This window comes from Phallusia mammillata, chromosome 2 (genome assembly GCF_965637545.1).
Source record: "Phallusia mammillata chromosome 2, kaPhaMamm4.hap1.1, whole genome shotgun sequence".
Taxonomy (NCBI): Eukaryota; Metazoa; Chordata; class Ascidiacea; order Phlebobranchia; family Ascidiidae; genus Phallusia; species Phallusia mammillata.
The window spans coordinates 13,296,404-13,313,966 of NC_137253.1; the positions used below are offsets into that span (position 1 = coordinate 13,296,404).

Sequence of the window (17,563 nt, forward strand, 5' to 3'; positions counted from 1 at the left end):
CGACAGCTCTACGTTAAGCAGAAACAAAAGAAATGATACAGACGTGATTCTTGCGGTTTACATGTCGTCAGCATTTCTTCAACAATATGAATGTACAGTAGTAACAAAACACAATCAAATTTGGTTTCGACGTAAGTTATAAAACGCAGGTGATTTGAAACTTGGGAACAGCAAAAAACGAAAATGGCGCGCGATTAAAAACATTTTAACAGTCATTCGAAAGAATGGATGTAAATCGTTGGAAAATTTTCAGAAAGTTTCGGTAACTATTCATAACTATGTGGGAGGAAAATAAAGGTTATGTAATAGTTATCCCATTACATTATTGAAAAATATGCAGAATTATTGATAGACATGTTAATGAATCCCGTTTCAAGCGCTAAGTGGATGCCTTTGCCATAGATGTAGAACCTAAAGGAAAACAACATCATCAAAAAATGCATTTATTTACACATTCTGTTTTGTTGGTATCTTACTGCGTAAACAAAGTTTCATTTGTTTCATGAAATAAGCTATTGCTGCCAGGCATAATGTATGACCAAGTATTGCTCATCCAGCAGTTTTATTGTAAACAATCGACGTTTCGACGTCCTATACAAGACGCCTTCATCAGGATAATGACATAACTTGCAAGACAAATTTCTTTTAAAGCGACAAAATGCAAAACACACGCATGTAAAACAGCGATAACAAGATCGCGCGGCTGCAAACTCGCACCACCGTAGCGATAAAACAAGCTCAGTGGTGTAAAAGCGACCGATAATTTATCGGCATTAGAACATCTGTTTTAACGTTCATTGTGTTGGCGCGTGAATGGATGTTCCAGGACTCTAGGAAACTTCGCTTGTGATAATCAGTTTCCTTCACCAACACCTGAGCAGCAGAAAAATTAATGCTGTGGTGGTGAGTCGTTGCATGGTTTGCCAACGCTGATTTCTTCGCATCATTCTTGCACACATCCCTTTCGTGCTCCTTCCGGCGCGTATTTAGACTTCTACCAGTCTCACCGATGTATATTTCGTCACACTCCCCGCACGGTATAGCATACACCACACCCCTAGTTGCAGTAGCATCTAGATTCTAGAGGGTCTTTTGGGTGCGACAGCATCTGACGTAGGGTGATTGCTGGTTTGACCCCAACCGATGAACGATAAAACAGATGTTCTAATGCCGATAAATTATCGGTCGCTTTTACACCACTGAGCTTGTTTTCTCGCTACGGTGGTGCGAGTTTGCAGCCGCGCGATCTTGTTATCGCTGTTTTACATGCGTGTGTTTTGCATTTTGTCGCTTTAAAAGAAATTTGTCTTGCAAGTTATGTCATTATCCTGATGAAGGCGTCTTGTATAGGACGTCGAAACGTCGATTGTTTACAATAAAACTGCTGGATGAGCCATACTTGGTCTTTCATTTGTTTGTCCACAAATAAAAGGAGACGGTGCAAAAATAATTGACAAAACTATTTTGCTATAGAGTCGTTGTATTTTATCTTTGTGCTTGGGTTGTGACATATTTTTTTTCAAAGGTATAAGCAATGCCGTGATGTTGTTTTTTAGGTTTTCACGTTTCGATAACTTTGAAGGACGCTCAGGGGCAACATTTTTGTCGGTCTGTGCGTGTTGAACCAATCATTAACAATCAAGGTTTTTTTTTCTAGCTAGTAGTTCAGCTGCATCAGCTTGTCATTTTCGCGTTCTCCGTTGGATGAATTTGACGCAAGAGTGGTACAACTGGGAGAACAAGTCGTATTTCCATTCCTTCTTTCCATTTCGATTGTAGTTTTATTTTTACTGAAAGAACAAAACAGAAAGTAAGTTTTTGTGCAAATAACGTTGTTTGCATTTTAGTAAATTTTGATTTTGCTGTGTACTAAAATGTGTTTTCACAACTACTAATCAGTTTTCTTAAAAGAGCAAAGCAGGTGTGACAGATGTGACTTCAAAATATAAAAATTCGTGCCAGATAAACTGTTGTTGGTCAGTTTGGTTGGATTGATGCATTGTTACCATAAACCTCATCATATTTTCCCCGTGCCCATAAATCAAACATCAGGTGGTTATAAGACCGTACATATATACAACATGGCATTCATTAACTGATCAATCAAATGGCAATCCTAATTTGAATTTATATTTTCTTGACCTACCAATGAATTATAATTTCTAAAAGAAGTGCTTACCATACGACACTATAACCACTACGGTTCACCTAAGAGAAATCGTATATTGCGCAGATGGCTTAAACGAGTTGCAAACCTACATTGAAAAACTTAATTTTGAATTTTAATTTACTTTAAGAGATGTGAAACCATACGGCGCTACCATTAGTATTCACCTCAATGGAATTGTATATTGTGCAGTTGCTATGCTTCGGCAGTTCACCACCTCATCCGTAGCCCATTTTTCTAGTTTACTTTTGCATAAGACACGCAAGAGAGATTTGGTATACGGAAGTCGACACATAGATGCTTGGAAGTCCCGACACCGGAATGAGTAAATGAATATGTTCCACAAGCTATTGGTGTAGAGAAGATACTCAAAAATCAGCTCCAAATACCAAGTTTGGTCGTCGTTGCTCTGAAAGAGATGAAATTGATTTTGACTTTGCAAAATGTTTCTTGTAAAAAAATACATCATTACGTGTAAGGTGAGTCTATTGTCGTTAAAGTAACTATTGCTGAATAAATTTAGAAAAGCATTTTCAACATACATGCGAAGGTTGGCCACCCTTTCTTGCAATTTTCTTTATGTTTAAATTTTTGTGTCTATTGGTTTTAATACAGCGATTCTCAACCATGGAAGCATTTTGATTGGGCTACAGACCAATCAAATAGAAAGCTTTTTTTAAGAATTTTTATTTGTGTCACTACACTCAATTTTACAAGAATAATGGCTTGGGGGGGAATTGAGAAGGAATGTAAATTAATTTAAATTATTCTATTTACGGTCTAAAGTTACTTTGAGTTTCTGCAACCTAATATTTATGATGTAATAAACTACTTTGTGATTACAATAAAGCCAGATAATAGCAGCATATCAATTGTCCAATTATTCGGTCATAACTGAAAGTGCTTGATTATAGAAGGGAAAGTGCTGTTTTATGATTTATTTGCATTAACTTATTTTGAACTTATTATCTGTTTGAAATACGTCCTGCAGTTTTTTTTGTTCTGAACCTACTTTATAGTTGTTTCTTTCTTTCATAAAAATTTACTGGGCCACATAATTTTTGTGCAATGAAAGTGGGCCACGAAAGAAAAAAGGTTGAGAACCACTGTTTTATTATGACATGTCCTAGGTGTCAACAATTGCAATTGTTGCATATATTGGGTACAATTCAGCACTTCGCTTGGTTGTTACGAGAAGTTGGCCGTTTTAAATGCTTTTGTTCTAAAGTATAGCCTACGATATGTTATTTAGCAAACCATTGGCATTAGCGAAAACAAACCAGTTTTAATCCAACGTAGGGCAGAACCGACATGGTGAAGAAGAAAACCATGAGTGTGACAGTTTTGGCAAACCGAACTTCGATATTAGTTTTCTTAACATCCAGACCTTCTCTGGCAGCAACAGAGACGCTGGCGTTGAGTTTTTGCATCGATCGTATTGTCTTAAAACTGTAAAAAGAAACAGAACATGATTTTCTGTGTAACTATTATTGGGTTTAGTAGTCTACAAACAATTAGTTTCTTTATACTTTGTAAGGTCAAACGCCTCATAATCTAGTCCAGTGGTCGGCAACCGCCGGTCCGCGGCCCGGTACCGGTCGGCAAAGAGTTCGTTACCGGGCCGTGTAATTTTTCAGGTTAAACGCTTTGAAACATCTTTCCCATGTATCCCTGGGTTGATAAACGAATTTAAGCGTTTTCATTGGTAAATATGTGTAGTTTTTTTTAAGATCGGTCCGCGATAAAGTTTCACTTTCAAAAACTTTCCGCAGTGCACAAAAGATTGCCGACCCCTGATCTAGTCTATGTATGACACCAATCTGTCCGGCATTTTTATTATTCAATCAAATTGAAACCTTAAGTTTACGTCACAAGCTGAAAACAAAGTTCACCTGTTGCGAACTGTAATTGCGAGCAGGATAATTGTGATGAAGTAACACGAGCCGAATATGATGGAGATCGCTCTTATCACAGAATCGTAGTATCTGTGACATAGATAACATTAAAATCCAACCTATGCTACAACCTAGTGCAGTGGTTCTCAAACTGTGCGTCGCGACGCCCTGGTGCGTCGTTTCAATTTTCGAAGGGCGTCGCAAAAAAGTTTTGTTTCGTGGCTTTTTGTTGTTGTATCAATAAACCCAACTTTAATAATAAGTTTCCTCATTAACTTTTATTTGCTGGTGCGTCGCAAGTCCAGAAAAACTTGTCCAGGGGCGTCGCAACAAAAAAAGTTTGAGAACCACTGACCTAGTGTATGTAACAGGCCTCAGGGATGCACGTTAGGACACGATCACAATCAATATTAGCATTTAGAAAAGTAAAACAAGTGGCATTTTGGACGGCGCTACGAAAAAGTAAATAAACTTATCTTTATCAGAAAATATTTAGAGCGCCAAGTATAAAGAATGTTGTGATCCTGCTGTGAAACAAAGATATGTTAAATAGTGTTTTGTGTTGAATTCTACATATGTATTGGCATTTTACACATTATGTTTGTTAAAAAGTCGTTTGTTGGTTAGACATTGCATAATAAAAACACTTTTATTTGAGTAAGAACTACATAAAACACAAAAAGTTGCATATACTTACTCTTTTCGAATTGCGCCTAGGAACTCTTTGGCCAGAAGTTCCTCAAGTGTTATCCCCATGACGATGCACAGCAACCACGTGATTGCCACAGTTGAGAGCACTCGACGACGCGTCATCAGCTCACCGGCGTGGTACCGAAGAGGGTAACAGATGGCAAGGAAGCGGTCCAGGCTTAAAACTATTAGGCTGCAAAAAAATGTTCATAAATTTTGAAGAGATTGGAGGTGGTCGCAAGCAATGTTTATAAACAAGATAATAGCTTAATTATCAAGAGTAGGCCATCTTTCTATGTTTTTAGCTGTCGCATAAAACGCCATCTGTTTGAGCATGGTTGTTTTGTTTTGCTTTGCAGTAGTCTCTACAAATTTTTGAAAAATTTTTCACTCATTATTTTAAAACATTTAATTTTATCAAAATTACCAGAAATCGCATAAAAGAGGCTAAAAGAAACGGTATCGGTATGAAAGGTCATGTTTATAGAACTTTGACATGTCCATAATGAAAAAAAGTGGGTTTACTTCCTTAAAGTTGTGAATTTTTTTACTTCGCTGGTTTTTAAGTATACTGTGGTTGGTCGATATGATTCAAGTTTCCAAAATTCAAAAAACAAAAATTAAACGAAAACGCTCGTGCCATTTTGCTCGACACGGCCCGACTTAATTAATTTAATACCAGCACTTACTCATTTCGCCTTTAAACTAAAAGTTGGCATGTTAAGATAATTTTATCGGACATGTTTTTAAGGACCGTGTGTCCGTGTATGCCTTCAACCGTGCATTTAAAAGTTTATCTAATGGTATTTTGGCAAAAAATCAAAATTGTTTGTGGCATTGCGATACGATAATGTATTAATTATTCATTATTGCCCTGACCTAACTAACTTTTCATATTTTCTTTTGTATTTTTATGAGGGGATGTATAGTTTAAATGACAAGTTAGTTTTAGAACACAAACTTTATTGCGTGTGTTGCGTGCAAAATCGTTTCCTTAAAACTTCAATTTTGTCGCATAGCAGTCTAAAATAAAACTCGAGCTTTTACAAACCTAAAGTCCCAACACATTATAAACCAGACAGCCAGGTTTTCGCCACAGGTGGTCGTTATGAGCATTGTTGTTTTATTTCCCACACCCATATTAAACAACAAATCTTACTCATAAAAACTTCTACAAAGGCCAAATGGTAATTACTATAATACAACGGCCATGTCAGTTAACAGAAACAATGTCCAATGCTTATAAGTTAAGATGAACATAAATTCATAACTGGGATCAGCCCTGAAGCGTCTATGCAGACCAGCGATCACGGCACACTCATCTATAAATCACAGTACGCCAGGCCCAATGCTTATAAAACATTTTTACTTACATGTAATTGTTGGTAAATGAAAAAAATGTGATACTACCTGAACAGACTAAGTGAGTTAGACAGGATAAAGAAGAAAATATTGACTCGGTAGGCCACAAAAAAGCTTTGAGCTGCCTCTTGAATCAATTTTCCGCTGTAGGGACCAGGCAAAAAATAAAAATGAATGTAGGTGTAGAGTGACGCTGGAACTGCAAACAACCCTGTAAAAAACAATGCGATTAAGAAATCACAGAATCTACAAAACCATTGTTTGAAATAACATTCAAAATGGTTTTGTGATCGGTGTTTATTTGCAAACGACAAGTACGTTAATGATTATTATTTATCGCATTTTATTTACTTTTAAAAAACTGTGTGTGTGCAAATTCTTTCAGCTAAATTCTTTCAAATCCTTGCCTTTCCACCTTCTTGACAGGTGGTTTTACAGATGAGTAATATGTGTTCAACTTAAATAAATTACAAATTTCTACTTAAGTGAAATGCAAGACGCATGAAGTTAAGCACAGATTGCGCTGGTTTGCCGTGATTTTGTCAAAAGTATTTTTTACCCTGAAAGAGGTCAGCAAAAGCAAGTGAACATTTGACGAAGCCGTGTGGTTTTCTTGACGCATTTGACGCAGTCATAACATAGATGATGACGAGATTGCCCGTGAAGATGCCGACTGCCAAGAGCGTGAAAAGGGTAACAAGCAAAGCTATTCCTACTTCGTCACAACCGATGTCAACCTTCCACATTTTTTCTGCAACAAAAAATATTTTTGCCAAAATAAGTTATTATTTTTTGAAGATTAATACTACAAGGGATATCGAATCTATCAACAGGTACGCATTCGGAAATCGCCTAATTTTACTGCGTAGCTCAGTAAATAATTTTAAATTAAGTGTGGGTGAATGATTTGTGACAGATATTGTTCGGGGTCTGATTGCAGGTGCATTTTAGGTCGTGATCGATGAACATTGTACAAGGTTATAAAATTAGTTTATTGATTTTTAACGGCAGGGGTGTCGCCATCAGGATGGTTTGCACGCAGTACAATTGTTTGCAATAAAATATGCATCAAAACGTGTAGGATGAAACGAAATAAACCTTTATTTCCAATCTGACAATTTTAGATATTCCTGAAAACACTGATGTATTTTGAGACAAAAGTTTGGATTATAACTATAATCCAACTATATACTGCTGGGTCTTTTCCCTTGGCGGCAGACTTACGGGAGTTCATTTTTAACTTATTCGATTTTAGATACAATACACATGTCTACACGTCTTGTCTTGAGTTTAGGTGATCGTTTATATTATTTAAAAAACAACGTTCAACAGAAAACGTCCATTTTTAATTTTATTAACAAAGCTTAATTGTTTTCAATCCAATCCACAAAATCTTTGGGAACTAATCTAAAAAATCGTCAATCACATACTTGACGCAAGGTCGATACATGACGTCACAGTACACACGTGGTAGTCTTGCGTCACGTTTTGACATGGCGGGTTGGTGACGTAGCCTCCGGATGCCTCTGTCGTCACAAAGTACGTCACATTGTACCGATTCAGACGGTCGTAAAATTCCGTGGTCATTGCAGATAGTCCTGATTGGATGGTCTTTTGTAGCTTAGCCGTATGCAATATATTTAGCGCAAGAGATTAACCTGTAATATAACGGTTGGTGAAGCCGATTACTATAAATCGGAATTCACTGCATTAACGTTTTATCCAGGAAGAACCGTTTGTTGGCTAATACCCTTTGAATTAATTAATTAGTTAAAAACAAAACCGTTTGAGTTTAAAGAGCTGTCATTTTACTTCCATCTTGAAGGGGGCTCACAGCTGTTTGATAGGCCTCGCCTTTATTGAACAATCAACAATGTATGGTAACATAAACAAAAATAAGCCCAAACAACAACATTTAGTTTCGGCTATACACTCAAACAGTTAAGTATTAAAAAAGTCCATTTTTGTTGTGATAATTTCTTTTTATTTCTCGATCTGGGGTTAACTGCAACATATAATTCTGCTCTACGATAAACAAACCGCTGCTTATTGTTAAATTTTGTCTACAAACTAGCTGCTAAATTGTGATCGATCAGGGCACGGGTTGAAACATCGGCGAGTCGCTTTTGTGATGTTGTATGGCCGGTTTCGCCGCAAGCAAATTGTTCAACGACCAGGGCGGTTGAATTCCCACGACGGACAGTCGACAACGGACCAAAAACCTGACAATCACTATCTCATACTAACCCATTGAATTGGTTTCAGACCGATACGATCTCCAGGGAAACAAAACGAACTTGTCAGTTAACAACATGTTTTTAAGCCCCTAATGCACCTCGAAAAATATTTTTGTCACGCAATGCCGTCACCGATTTTATTTTACTGACCCATTTTTTAAGGACGGCGTGTTCTCCAACCCTAACAAATTACGCGTTTTCAAACCAAATCTACCCCTATAGGTTCTAACGCTACTATCACATTATTATCAATTATATGCCAATTTGAATTTCTTGGGCTATATTCGGATACTGTATTTCTCATAATCCGTTATACAGCAAAGGCGATACCAATCCCGAACAGTAGAAATTAACTTGAAAAGTTACCTGATAAAAAAGCTTTAAAGCCGAAGACTTTGCATGTAGTCAATACATGAATACACTGTTGCTGCCAGGCATAACGTATTAACAGAATTTTTAGCTCTTCCGGCAGTTTTTTATTGTAATATGTATAACTTGTGTTTGCATTGTATGTCATTACCCTGATGAAGGTGTTTCGTATGGGACATCGAAACGTTGGCATATTACAATAAAAAACTGCCGGAAGAGCTAAAAATTCTGTTAATATGTAGTCAATACATTCTATTGAATATATTCTCGCATTTGCTATTGTCGCTTTATAAGTTATTTGCTATTGTCGCTTCATATTGATCACAAATGTATTTACTAATGCTTCTGCAACTTCTTTTTAACCTTATTAAACTATATCCGGTCCTTGAAGGTCGTTCAACTGAGAGAATCTGACTGCTGACGAACACTAAAGAAATCTTGTTTTTAATTTACGACAACGGAAGGACCTTCCTTATGCAGTGCGCTGCGGTCCGTTTTCTCTTTCTTGCCAAATGCGATTTCCGTGTAACTCACAAATCCGGGACAGCGCCGTCACTGCCACGAAGCTTTTTCCGTCGCGTTGGAGCACCTGACTGGAAATCTGACGGGCGACCTTGCTCGAAATTAAATCCTCGCTCTGATGTCCTCTGTGTCGCTTTAACTTTGCGGTAGGAACGTTGAGTGACGTCAGTTCAATACAAGCAAATGTCCTAACATTTTTTTGAATACTTAATGGTCTTTCGCCGAGCTCAAAATTGGGTATCACTGCGGGATTGCGGTTTTGGTTATCGAATGAAATATACATCGAGTTTGACGTTGAAGTACATTGTCGTGAAAAAGTTACTTGACGCTGTTTTTCCCACAAATAACATTTTAACCACAGTTTTTGTACTTAAATCACTACAATTCAGAAACTTTTTATGCTATAATTCCTGACCTTAAAAAATCTAATACAAAAAAAACAAAATTCATAGTTTTTGTTTCCAAAATATTGTTCGACAGATTCGTTCCTTTCTTTTCAAACTCATATTACTTTATAAATTCATCATTTACAATTAGTAAGGGCAACACGAAGTCACAAGAAAAAAGCAAACGAAAAAACGAGCTTGATACAACGTATCGGCATTTTAATTAAACATCCCTGGGCTTTTCCCATAGGAGTAGCAAAACATTGTCGTCCGTTCGGCGCTGCGCTTTAGTCCTTCGCTAAACAACTGATCTTGCGTTGAAAGATTTTTGTTTTGCTTGAGTTTAATTCGGACTGCAGCTGATACACGCATTATCTGCTACAGGGGTCGGCAACCCATATTTTACGCGTACTAAAGTTGGCACGGGAGGTGGATTTGTATGGCATGCCAAACGATTTGCGTATTAACATTGAAGAACAAACTTAACCTGTTGCACTGCTTGTTGTTTGTTTTTATTATGCCATTGTCTTTAAAAGTCTACATACACAAAACGCTCTGCTTTCTGCTAAGATCGCTTGGCACAAACCACTATTACGCACATTGTTGGCACGCGAAGCTATTATCACATGGAAATAACAAGTAAATCGGCACGCGCCGCTTAAAAGGTTGCCGATAGCTGATCTATTAGGTTCATTTTCGCTACATTGTCTTTGGTTCGTCATCAAATGAAGTGCTTGTAGAGCTATGAGCGCAGATAATACCGTCGATCGATCGCTCACAAACTAACTTTTCCTGCTTGCAAAGCCTTCAATACCACTTAGGCCGAAATTCTTTGGACGATTTACGCAATAGGAAATTGCTTTGCCGAAATAATTGCTACATAATAACAACTCATAACGTTTTCTGATACTTACACGCCACAGTTTATGTTGTTATATTTAAAGGCTTAGAGGCCGATCTGAAGACATAACCCTTTGTTCAACTTTCAATGGCGGGGGGATTGTAGCCAATCAAAATGTTGTTTTGCCCTGGGCATTTTCCCATATATACTGAGCCAACACTTTTAACTTACTACGACAACAATTTACATTTTGCACCACAATAGTTCAGGTTTAATTAACTCTTAAACGTTTTAGGAAATGTTCATGCTATCATCAGTAATAGGCCTATATTTCCCAAAGTTAGACAGAAATACCGTGAAGAACCACACAGAATTTTCTAAGTCGTTTTGTGCCAAATGCTGTAAACATGAATACTGATGTAAGACTTCTGTTTTTTCTGGCGGAAAAGCTACCAGCTGCCTTAAGAACGTGTTGTCGACCACCACTGAATTCAGCTCTGTGGTCGAGAACCAACTGCAAACAGACAAAGCATTGAAATCGAACAGTGTCGGCGACTAGCGGTTTCGTTAAGAGCAAACTCTGGATACAACTTATTTTGAGCTAGTCAATAGAGAAGTCTGAAGCACACTTAGTTCACATCTTGGCCCCTGGAAACACTATTGTCAACTTTAACTTTAACAACAAATGCTTGACTTAATTAAATTCCCACTTTCGAGTGCAGAGACAGCGCTTTTCTGGATGTTTGCTGTTTTTTATATGTTGTTGTGTAACACTGCCATCGGCGTTAATGGAAAGTGATTTAAATGAAGTAAAACCGATAAACTATCAATATCAAATTAATATTTCATTGCCAAAACGACGTGGTTACCTTTTAATCGTTAATTGTGGTTATCTTTTTTGCAATTATTAATTTTAAGTCCCTAATGTTTACTCAGGGGTGCCTGGCTGTCAGAACAGTTTACTAATTAGGAAGGTGAAATTTACAAAACCAAGAGGTAAACACAGACTTGTCAAAACTCTTTGTTTAGAAGTGTCATAATTTCGATTTAATACAGGACAAGGCTAAATAACTTCGCCATTTTGTGCCCTTTAATTATCAAGTTGTTCATTTAAAGCACCATTCATTTGGCGGGAAGGGTTAAGAATCTTCTATGCCTAGCTAAACACAATCTCTACGTTGAATTGCCAATGTGGGGTACCCACCAATCGTAAGCAATTTGCACTCAATATAGAATACATAGCCGCTCTATGCCAATACAACAACACAATCGGAATCTCATTACGTTTACGAAATCAGCATTAAGTCCAAATTGCACCTGCGTGGTGAGTTCAGCTTCAAATGCAGAGCTCATCATTTTGTAAGCAAATTGAAACCGCACAGCCGTCTGATCAGTCGATTCTAATTGCGTTTGGTACAGCAGGTGTTTTGCTGGACTGTTCCATAGCGGGTAGCGTCACTTTATCAAATGTTAAATAGTCGTGACCCGTTCCGCCCAATCGATTGCTTTATCGAGCGGTGTGAAGTGAGCCGAAGTGCAAAGGAAGCTAAAACAATAATTGGCGACAAAAAGGAAATTTGCTCGACCACAATTCCCACGGTACACATTCACTTGTTTTGTTGTTCTTTTCCTTTCGGCTTATCAAGAGAAAAAGTGAAAAATAGTACATAATTAGTAATATGCAGCAATACAGTAATGTTTTATTCTCGCATCTGTAATAAAAACCTCAAACATGGACTTTTAGTCGTCCGAATTTTCGGGTTTTTGGCCTTAATTTGTTGTATTGATACTTATACTTCGGCTGGATAAATTGACAGAAATGTTTAACAAATGCATGTGCAAAAACAACTTGCAGTTTCAATAGGCTGTAAATATTTTCGTCAAGGAAGTAATCACTAAAGATCAGCGTTTTACTCGTTTTCATAAATGCCACGCTAAAACATTAAGCAAATTAGAATTTAATCACAAATCACAAACAAGTCCGTGTATAGTGTTCCTAAATTAGAATTTGTTTAAAAATTTTAACATTATTAAATGACACTTCATATAGGCTCCTTAGGTAGAACATTATCCTTTCACTGTATTAAGGAAGAACAACACGAGTTTTCGCTTTATTACCAGCTTGCCACCCAATTCCCATTCCAATTTGAGCGCCACACACCGGTACCACACAATCTTTTAAAATAATTACTTTAGTGACAATAGTTCTTATTAAAACACAAACGCGAATTCGTCCCTTGAGAACTTGGCTTAAACGAAAAGCAATTCAAACTTGCACCAACATTTGCAGAGGCCCCAGGGTGCAATCGATTAATCACTTTCAGTAACAGATTTTTAATTTTCCTAGTTGTGGAAAACGGGAATCAGGCAAATTGGTTTACGTGACGTCAGTCGTCGTTCTCATCTTGCTCGTTGTCGCCATCCAGCGGATCGCTGTCGTAAGTCGAGCGCAATTCCCTGGTGAGATTTGAAAGGTTTTCTGCAAGCGACAATAAAAATGAATTGTTTAATGAATATTTTTTGTATTTCAAATTTAAACTGGAAGATAAAGTTGGTTAAAAAAAGCGATCTAAAGCTAACCACCTTCAGACTGGGAAGCTTTTTTCTTTTTTCTTCCTTTTTTTCTTACTTTCTTTTTCTTCTGCGCAACCTCCGATAAATTAGTTGAGGACTCGGAGGCGACCTCATGTGGTGAACCTAAATATTGATCGGTTCGAGTTTAACAAATGGACTACAAGTGCCTGGTATGTTGCTACGATTGCAATTTAATAAGTACGGATGTCAATTTTGATCTTACTACATAACAAGTGTTAATGCTTACTTAAGTGTTTTGAAATGAGAATACTCACGTAGCTTTTTTCTAGTCTTCACGATTTTTCGTTTCGACCTGGCAAATCTTTTGTACGTGCCGTCATGCTCTGTGGCTTCCTTGTGTGTATTTGTCGATGGTAGTGCTTCTTGTACTACAAACAAAAACTTTAATATGTCAGCACACTGACCTACAGACAATCGCCGTGGACAAGTCCGAACCGTTCGCTTACTGGTAAAACTACTAATACAAGAACTCACAAACAGGCCTGCTAATTTCAAAAAGGTGGCGCAACGCAGCAAAGGCTTTTACGATGGCAATAAATGCTGACTCAGCAAATTGATGACTTATGGCAGTGGTGGCCAAACTACGGCCCGCGGGCCGCATCCGGCCCCCAGTCCTGTTTCATCCGGCCCGCCAAACACCTTGCCTGGTTTTTTTCCAAGCACCATATTTACCACTGTGAACAAGCAGTGCGACAGCGCTGGCTGCTACTAGCAGTTATTAAATCCAAGTGTAAACAAGATGGTGTTATTTATTGTTATTCTACTACAATAATATATATTTTAATAAAGATGGCAACCAGTTACGACAAATTTTACGTAAATCTCATTTAATCCGGCCCTCCAGTAGCAAGACAGTTGCAAATTTGGCCCTCTGGTAAAAAAGTTTGGCCACCCCTGACTTATGGCGATACATGCTGACTCAGCAAATTGCTGAGCAATAATTGCCATAGCAAAAGCCTATGCTTAGTTTCGCCACCTTTTGGAAATTAGCAGGTCCGTCTGTTAGTTCTTGTGTTATTAGATTTTCCTCGCTTACTCGTCTCAGGCAAGTGACTTCGCTGTTGGTCACGTGATGCCGGGCATCGGTACTTGAGATTTACAAAACGTTCCGAATCGCCTTCATCGTCGGCGTCGTGGCTCGCCGATTTTTCTCGAGGAACCACATTTGTCGTGAGCGGAGGCAGTGACGTCATTGCGTCAGGCGCTGTCTTCTGGGCGGATCCGCCGCCTAAGTCAGCGGCTGCGAGTAAAATGTTGGGAAGTGTATTTTCGCTTTCACGAAGCATCGAGAACGACTCGAAACTATGACAACTACTGCAGTTTGTGTTGCTGTCCGAGAACTTTGCGACCAAAGCTGGTGCAGTATCGTTTGTACTATCGTTGTCGGGACATATTTGGTCAATATCATCGGCAGTGACATAATCAGTACTGGTCTCAACGGATGGTGACCGTTCGTCGGCAGAGGGCGGTGATGGTGACGGCTGTTGATCATTGCTTGTGGGTACATAAGTTGCTTGTTGCTTTGTGGGAGATGTGGACGTTGTAAATTCCTTTTTTTGGCCTGCGAAATTTGACCACAATTATTTTGCACATAAACAACATTACAACGACACGTATCCCGGATTGTGTTTTAAAAACCTGGCCACGGCGAAGAGTTGATTTAAAACGCACGTGTACATCTTTTTTGTTGGTAAAGGGTCAGATGAGAAGCTATATTACGGGCCGGATGCTATGTATGTTTTTGTTTCAAGACTTTCCACAATGAAAAGAATTAGGTGCACAATGAAAAGAATTACGATTTTGTTTAAATAAACTTGTTCTTAAATCTGCCTTAAAAATTTTAGGTAAAGCGTGTCAACCAAAAATTTAGAACCGACAAAAATATTTTAATCTCAATCCTAAATTACCCATTGCGTGCAACACGCTTTGTGTTGCTTGACAATTCTTTTGCGGTGCTTTTGGGCCAAAAAAACCGCTTAAAGGCAATCTTTTTACTTGTCCCTTTCTTTGTTTAGAGTTGTCTTGACATTGATACTTTGGGTCTAAAGAAATGTTTTATTTAAGGTGCAAATCAAATGTGTGGTATACGTACTAAGTCACTGGTTCCCAACCAGGGGGGGTTTGTGTCACAATACTAATCTCTTTACTGGTTGTCTGTGCTATGTGTTATTGCTGCATTTGCAATATATAAGCTGAGAAAAAGAATTTCTCGTATGATCGATTTAAGGCAGTTTCATTTCTGTTCTAAGAATTACATTAAAATTGCAATGTAAACGATATTTTAGAAAATTAAATTTGTAGGGTGAAATTAGATTTGAATACGACTAAAAGGGTGCATAGGACAAAAAAGGTTGGGAACCACTGTACTAAGTAGTCGTTGGAAAACAAACCAAAGATCTCCAACATATAATTCAAATGTTCTTTTGTTTCCAGGTTAGGCACTTATGATGTAATTAGATTACGAGTCTTACTTTTCAACATGTTTTCCACCGTTGATTGTGGCACAGATGTAATTCGTGGCAAACTTAAGGATTGTTCTGTTAGGGATTTTACCGAGCATGTGCGGGGAATTCCCACTGTCGAATTGCTCTGTGAAGCCTGAGAATAAAACGAGTTTGGATTTGCGCCTAGAAAGTTGTTAAAAAGGGAAAATTTGTTGGTCACAATTGCCTTCGTATTTTTTTACAATATAAACTGGTTCATCGTTTAAACAAGTTTTCGCAACTATTTTCCTCAGCACGACTTTTCATGACTTGGAAAATAATAATATGAAAGAAATATAAAGTAAGTAAAAAATATATTTGAACTCACGAAAGCTTCACAATCTCATTTAACCGCGGCTGCACAGTTCAGAAACACTGCTCTAAATTATGTGTTGCAATTAAAACAGTCTTCAAAATTGTGCACACGATTTCAATTTTTTGTTTAAATCAAAAATTCATATTTGTGGTTTAACACTTCTAAACTCCTTTATGGTTATCTTTTCATCTCTTACCTATGAAACATTCTGGAAAAAAAACTACGAGCATTACTTGTAACTAATACCACTCTACTTACCAATGCGTGAAGACTCGGAACTGAATGTCTGAATGCAATGTTGCCCATTGGAATTCGAGCAGTAAAGCCCGAACTTTTTCGGCACAAGTCCACGAAAGACTGGTTCTCGTACGGAAACTTCCCTAAACCGTTACCACAAGGTTTAGCCACTTGCGGCACCAGAGAGGGGAGGCTGTTACGTGTTTGACCGCTACAGGTCGCTGTTCGCTTTTCGCACGAAAATGTTTTTTCCGACTTAACCAGCTGTAAATAGAAAACAATTTACACTGTTAAAAACAGGTATAGGTTGTGCAATGTTTCATGACCTAATAAAATGAGTTTTCTTTTTTTGCCTTTTTTAAATGTTACAAATTAGTTACAGCATTTGGAAGCAAACCTTCAAATCTCTTTGAGCAAGTGGTAGTTGGTCTCCATACACTCGTAAAGCTATGTTCTTTCGCTTTATGGCTGCCTTGACATGGCTAGCGTCCAGTGGTAGTATACCTCGAAAGCCTCGGGACGACTTTGCTGCAATCGGCGGGACCTCGGTGGCATCAATGTCAGCTAAACCGATTGCCAGTTCTACCTTCGGAAGCCGGGTGCGCTGACATTCTAAACCAGCTCGGTAAAAAAGTTCACGTGATGTGTTGTTGGTGTTGAGAAAATCCTCAGCAGAAGAGAAGCTGGAATCTTAAAATAATTTACCATTATTTCGACACGTCTATGGCGAAAACAAACAAAAAACAGTAACTTACTTCCCAACAATCTACCCGGTTCGCGATCAAAGTCGCACAATTTGTGGTTTTCATGGAATTTGTTGAAACAAGAGTCAGCTAGATTACTGCTCTTTTCACAACGCTGCCTGTTCCACAAACAAAATTGAGTACTTTTAATTTTATTTTCCTTGAACACGTTAGCAGACGTTTGGAAACTGTCTGCTTTACAAATTAACGCTTGAAAAGTTATAAAAAAAACAAATAAATATGCCAGAAGCAAACACCACAACAAAATAACATGATTGTCAGTTATAGCTGATTTAAAATTTAGTAATCTGACAGTTTACCTAAAACTTATTATTTACTATTGTTTTCGCTATTTGCGTTTGTGTTGTCTCCAAAATATTTGTTTTTGAACTTGTTTACAACTTTACACGAACACCGTCCCTAGTGGTACTTACGTGAAAGCGTTGGCCAGGCTGGGTAACTTGATAAATGGCTTTTCGTTTCCATAACTACCCATATCAGGCAGCATACCTTCCTTCACATCATGCTAAATGTTGGCTTTATTTACTTGCTGGCAAACTTTTTCCCTACATGTGAATATTGTGTCGTCACAATAGGCTTGTGTTGAACAATGCGCAGTAAGATTTACTTCATAGCTAGTAAGAAAATTAGCATTGCTAAATCAAGTTCGCAATTCGCAAAGCACGAACGTGTCGAATGCACTAGAAGTGATTAACCGTT

General features: G+C 37.9%; 1 protein-coding gene and 1 long non-coding RNA gene across 3 annotated transcripts; one reads left to right on the top strand and one right to left on the bottom strand.

Annotated features, from left to right (window-relative positions):
• The first annotated feature begins 67 nt into the window (after nucleotides 1-67).
• LOC145212244 (uncharacterized) lies at nucleotides 68-5,059 on the top strand. 2 transcript variants are annotated; one of them, XR_013856661.1, is made up of 4 exons: nucleotides 68-131; nucleotides 1,658-1,810; nucleotides 2,409-2,646; nucleotides 4,780-5,059. It is a non-coding gene; the product is annotated as an uncharacterized LOC145212244 (long non-coding RNA). The 2 variants fall into 2 exon arrangements; XR_013856660.1 differs by lacking the exon at nucleotides 68-131 and having other exon boundaries at nucleotides 1,745-1,810; nucleotides 2,360-2,646.
• On the bottom strand, nucleotides 544-7,701 carry LOC145212240 (adenosine receptor A2b-like). Its single transcript, XM_080080291.1, has 8 exons — nucleotides 7,545-7,701; nucleotides 6,674-6,865; nucleotides 6,163-6,325; nucleotides 4,760-4,945; nucleotides 4,060-4,152; nucleotides 3,448-3,616; nucleotides 2,335-2,576; nucleotides 544-1,790 (listed from the first exon to the last, which is right to left on the bottom strand). Exons 1-8 carry the CDS (start codon nucleotides 7,699-7,701, stop codon nucleotides 1,658-1,660), a joined length of 1,335 nt encoding a protein of 444 aa, XP_079936417.1. The 3' UTR covers nucleotides 544-1,657.
• Nucleotides 7,702-17,563: the final 9,862 nt, after the last annotated feature.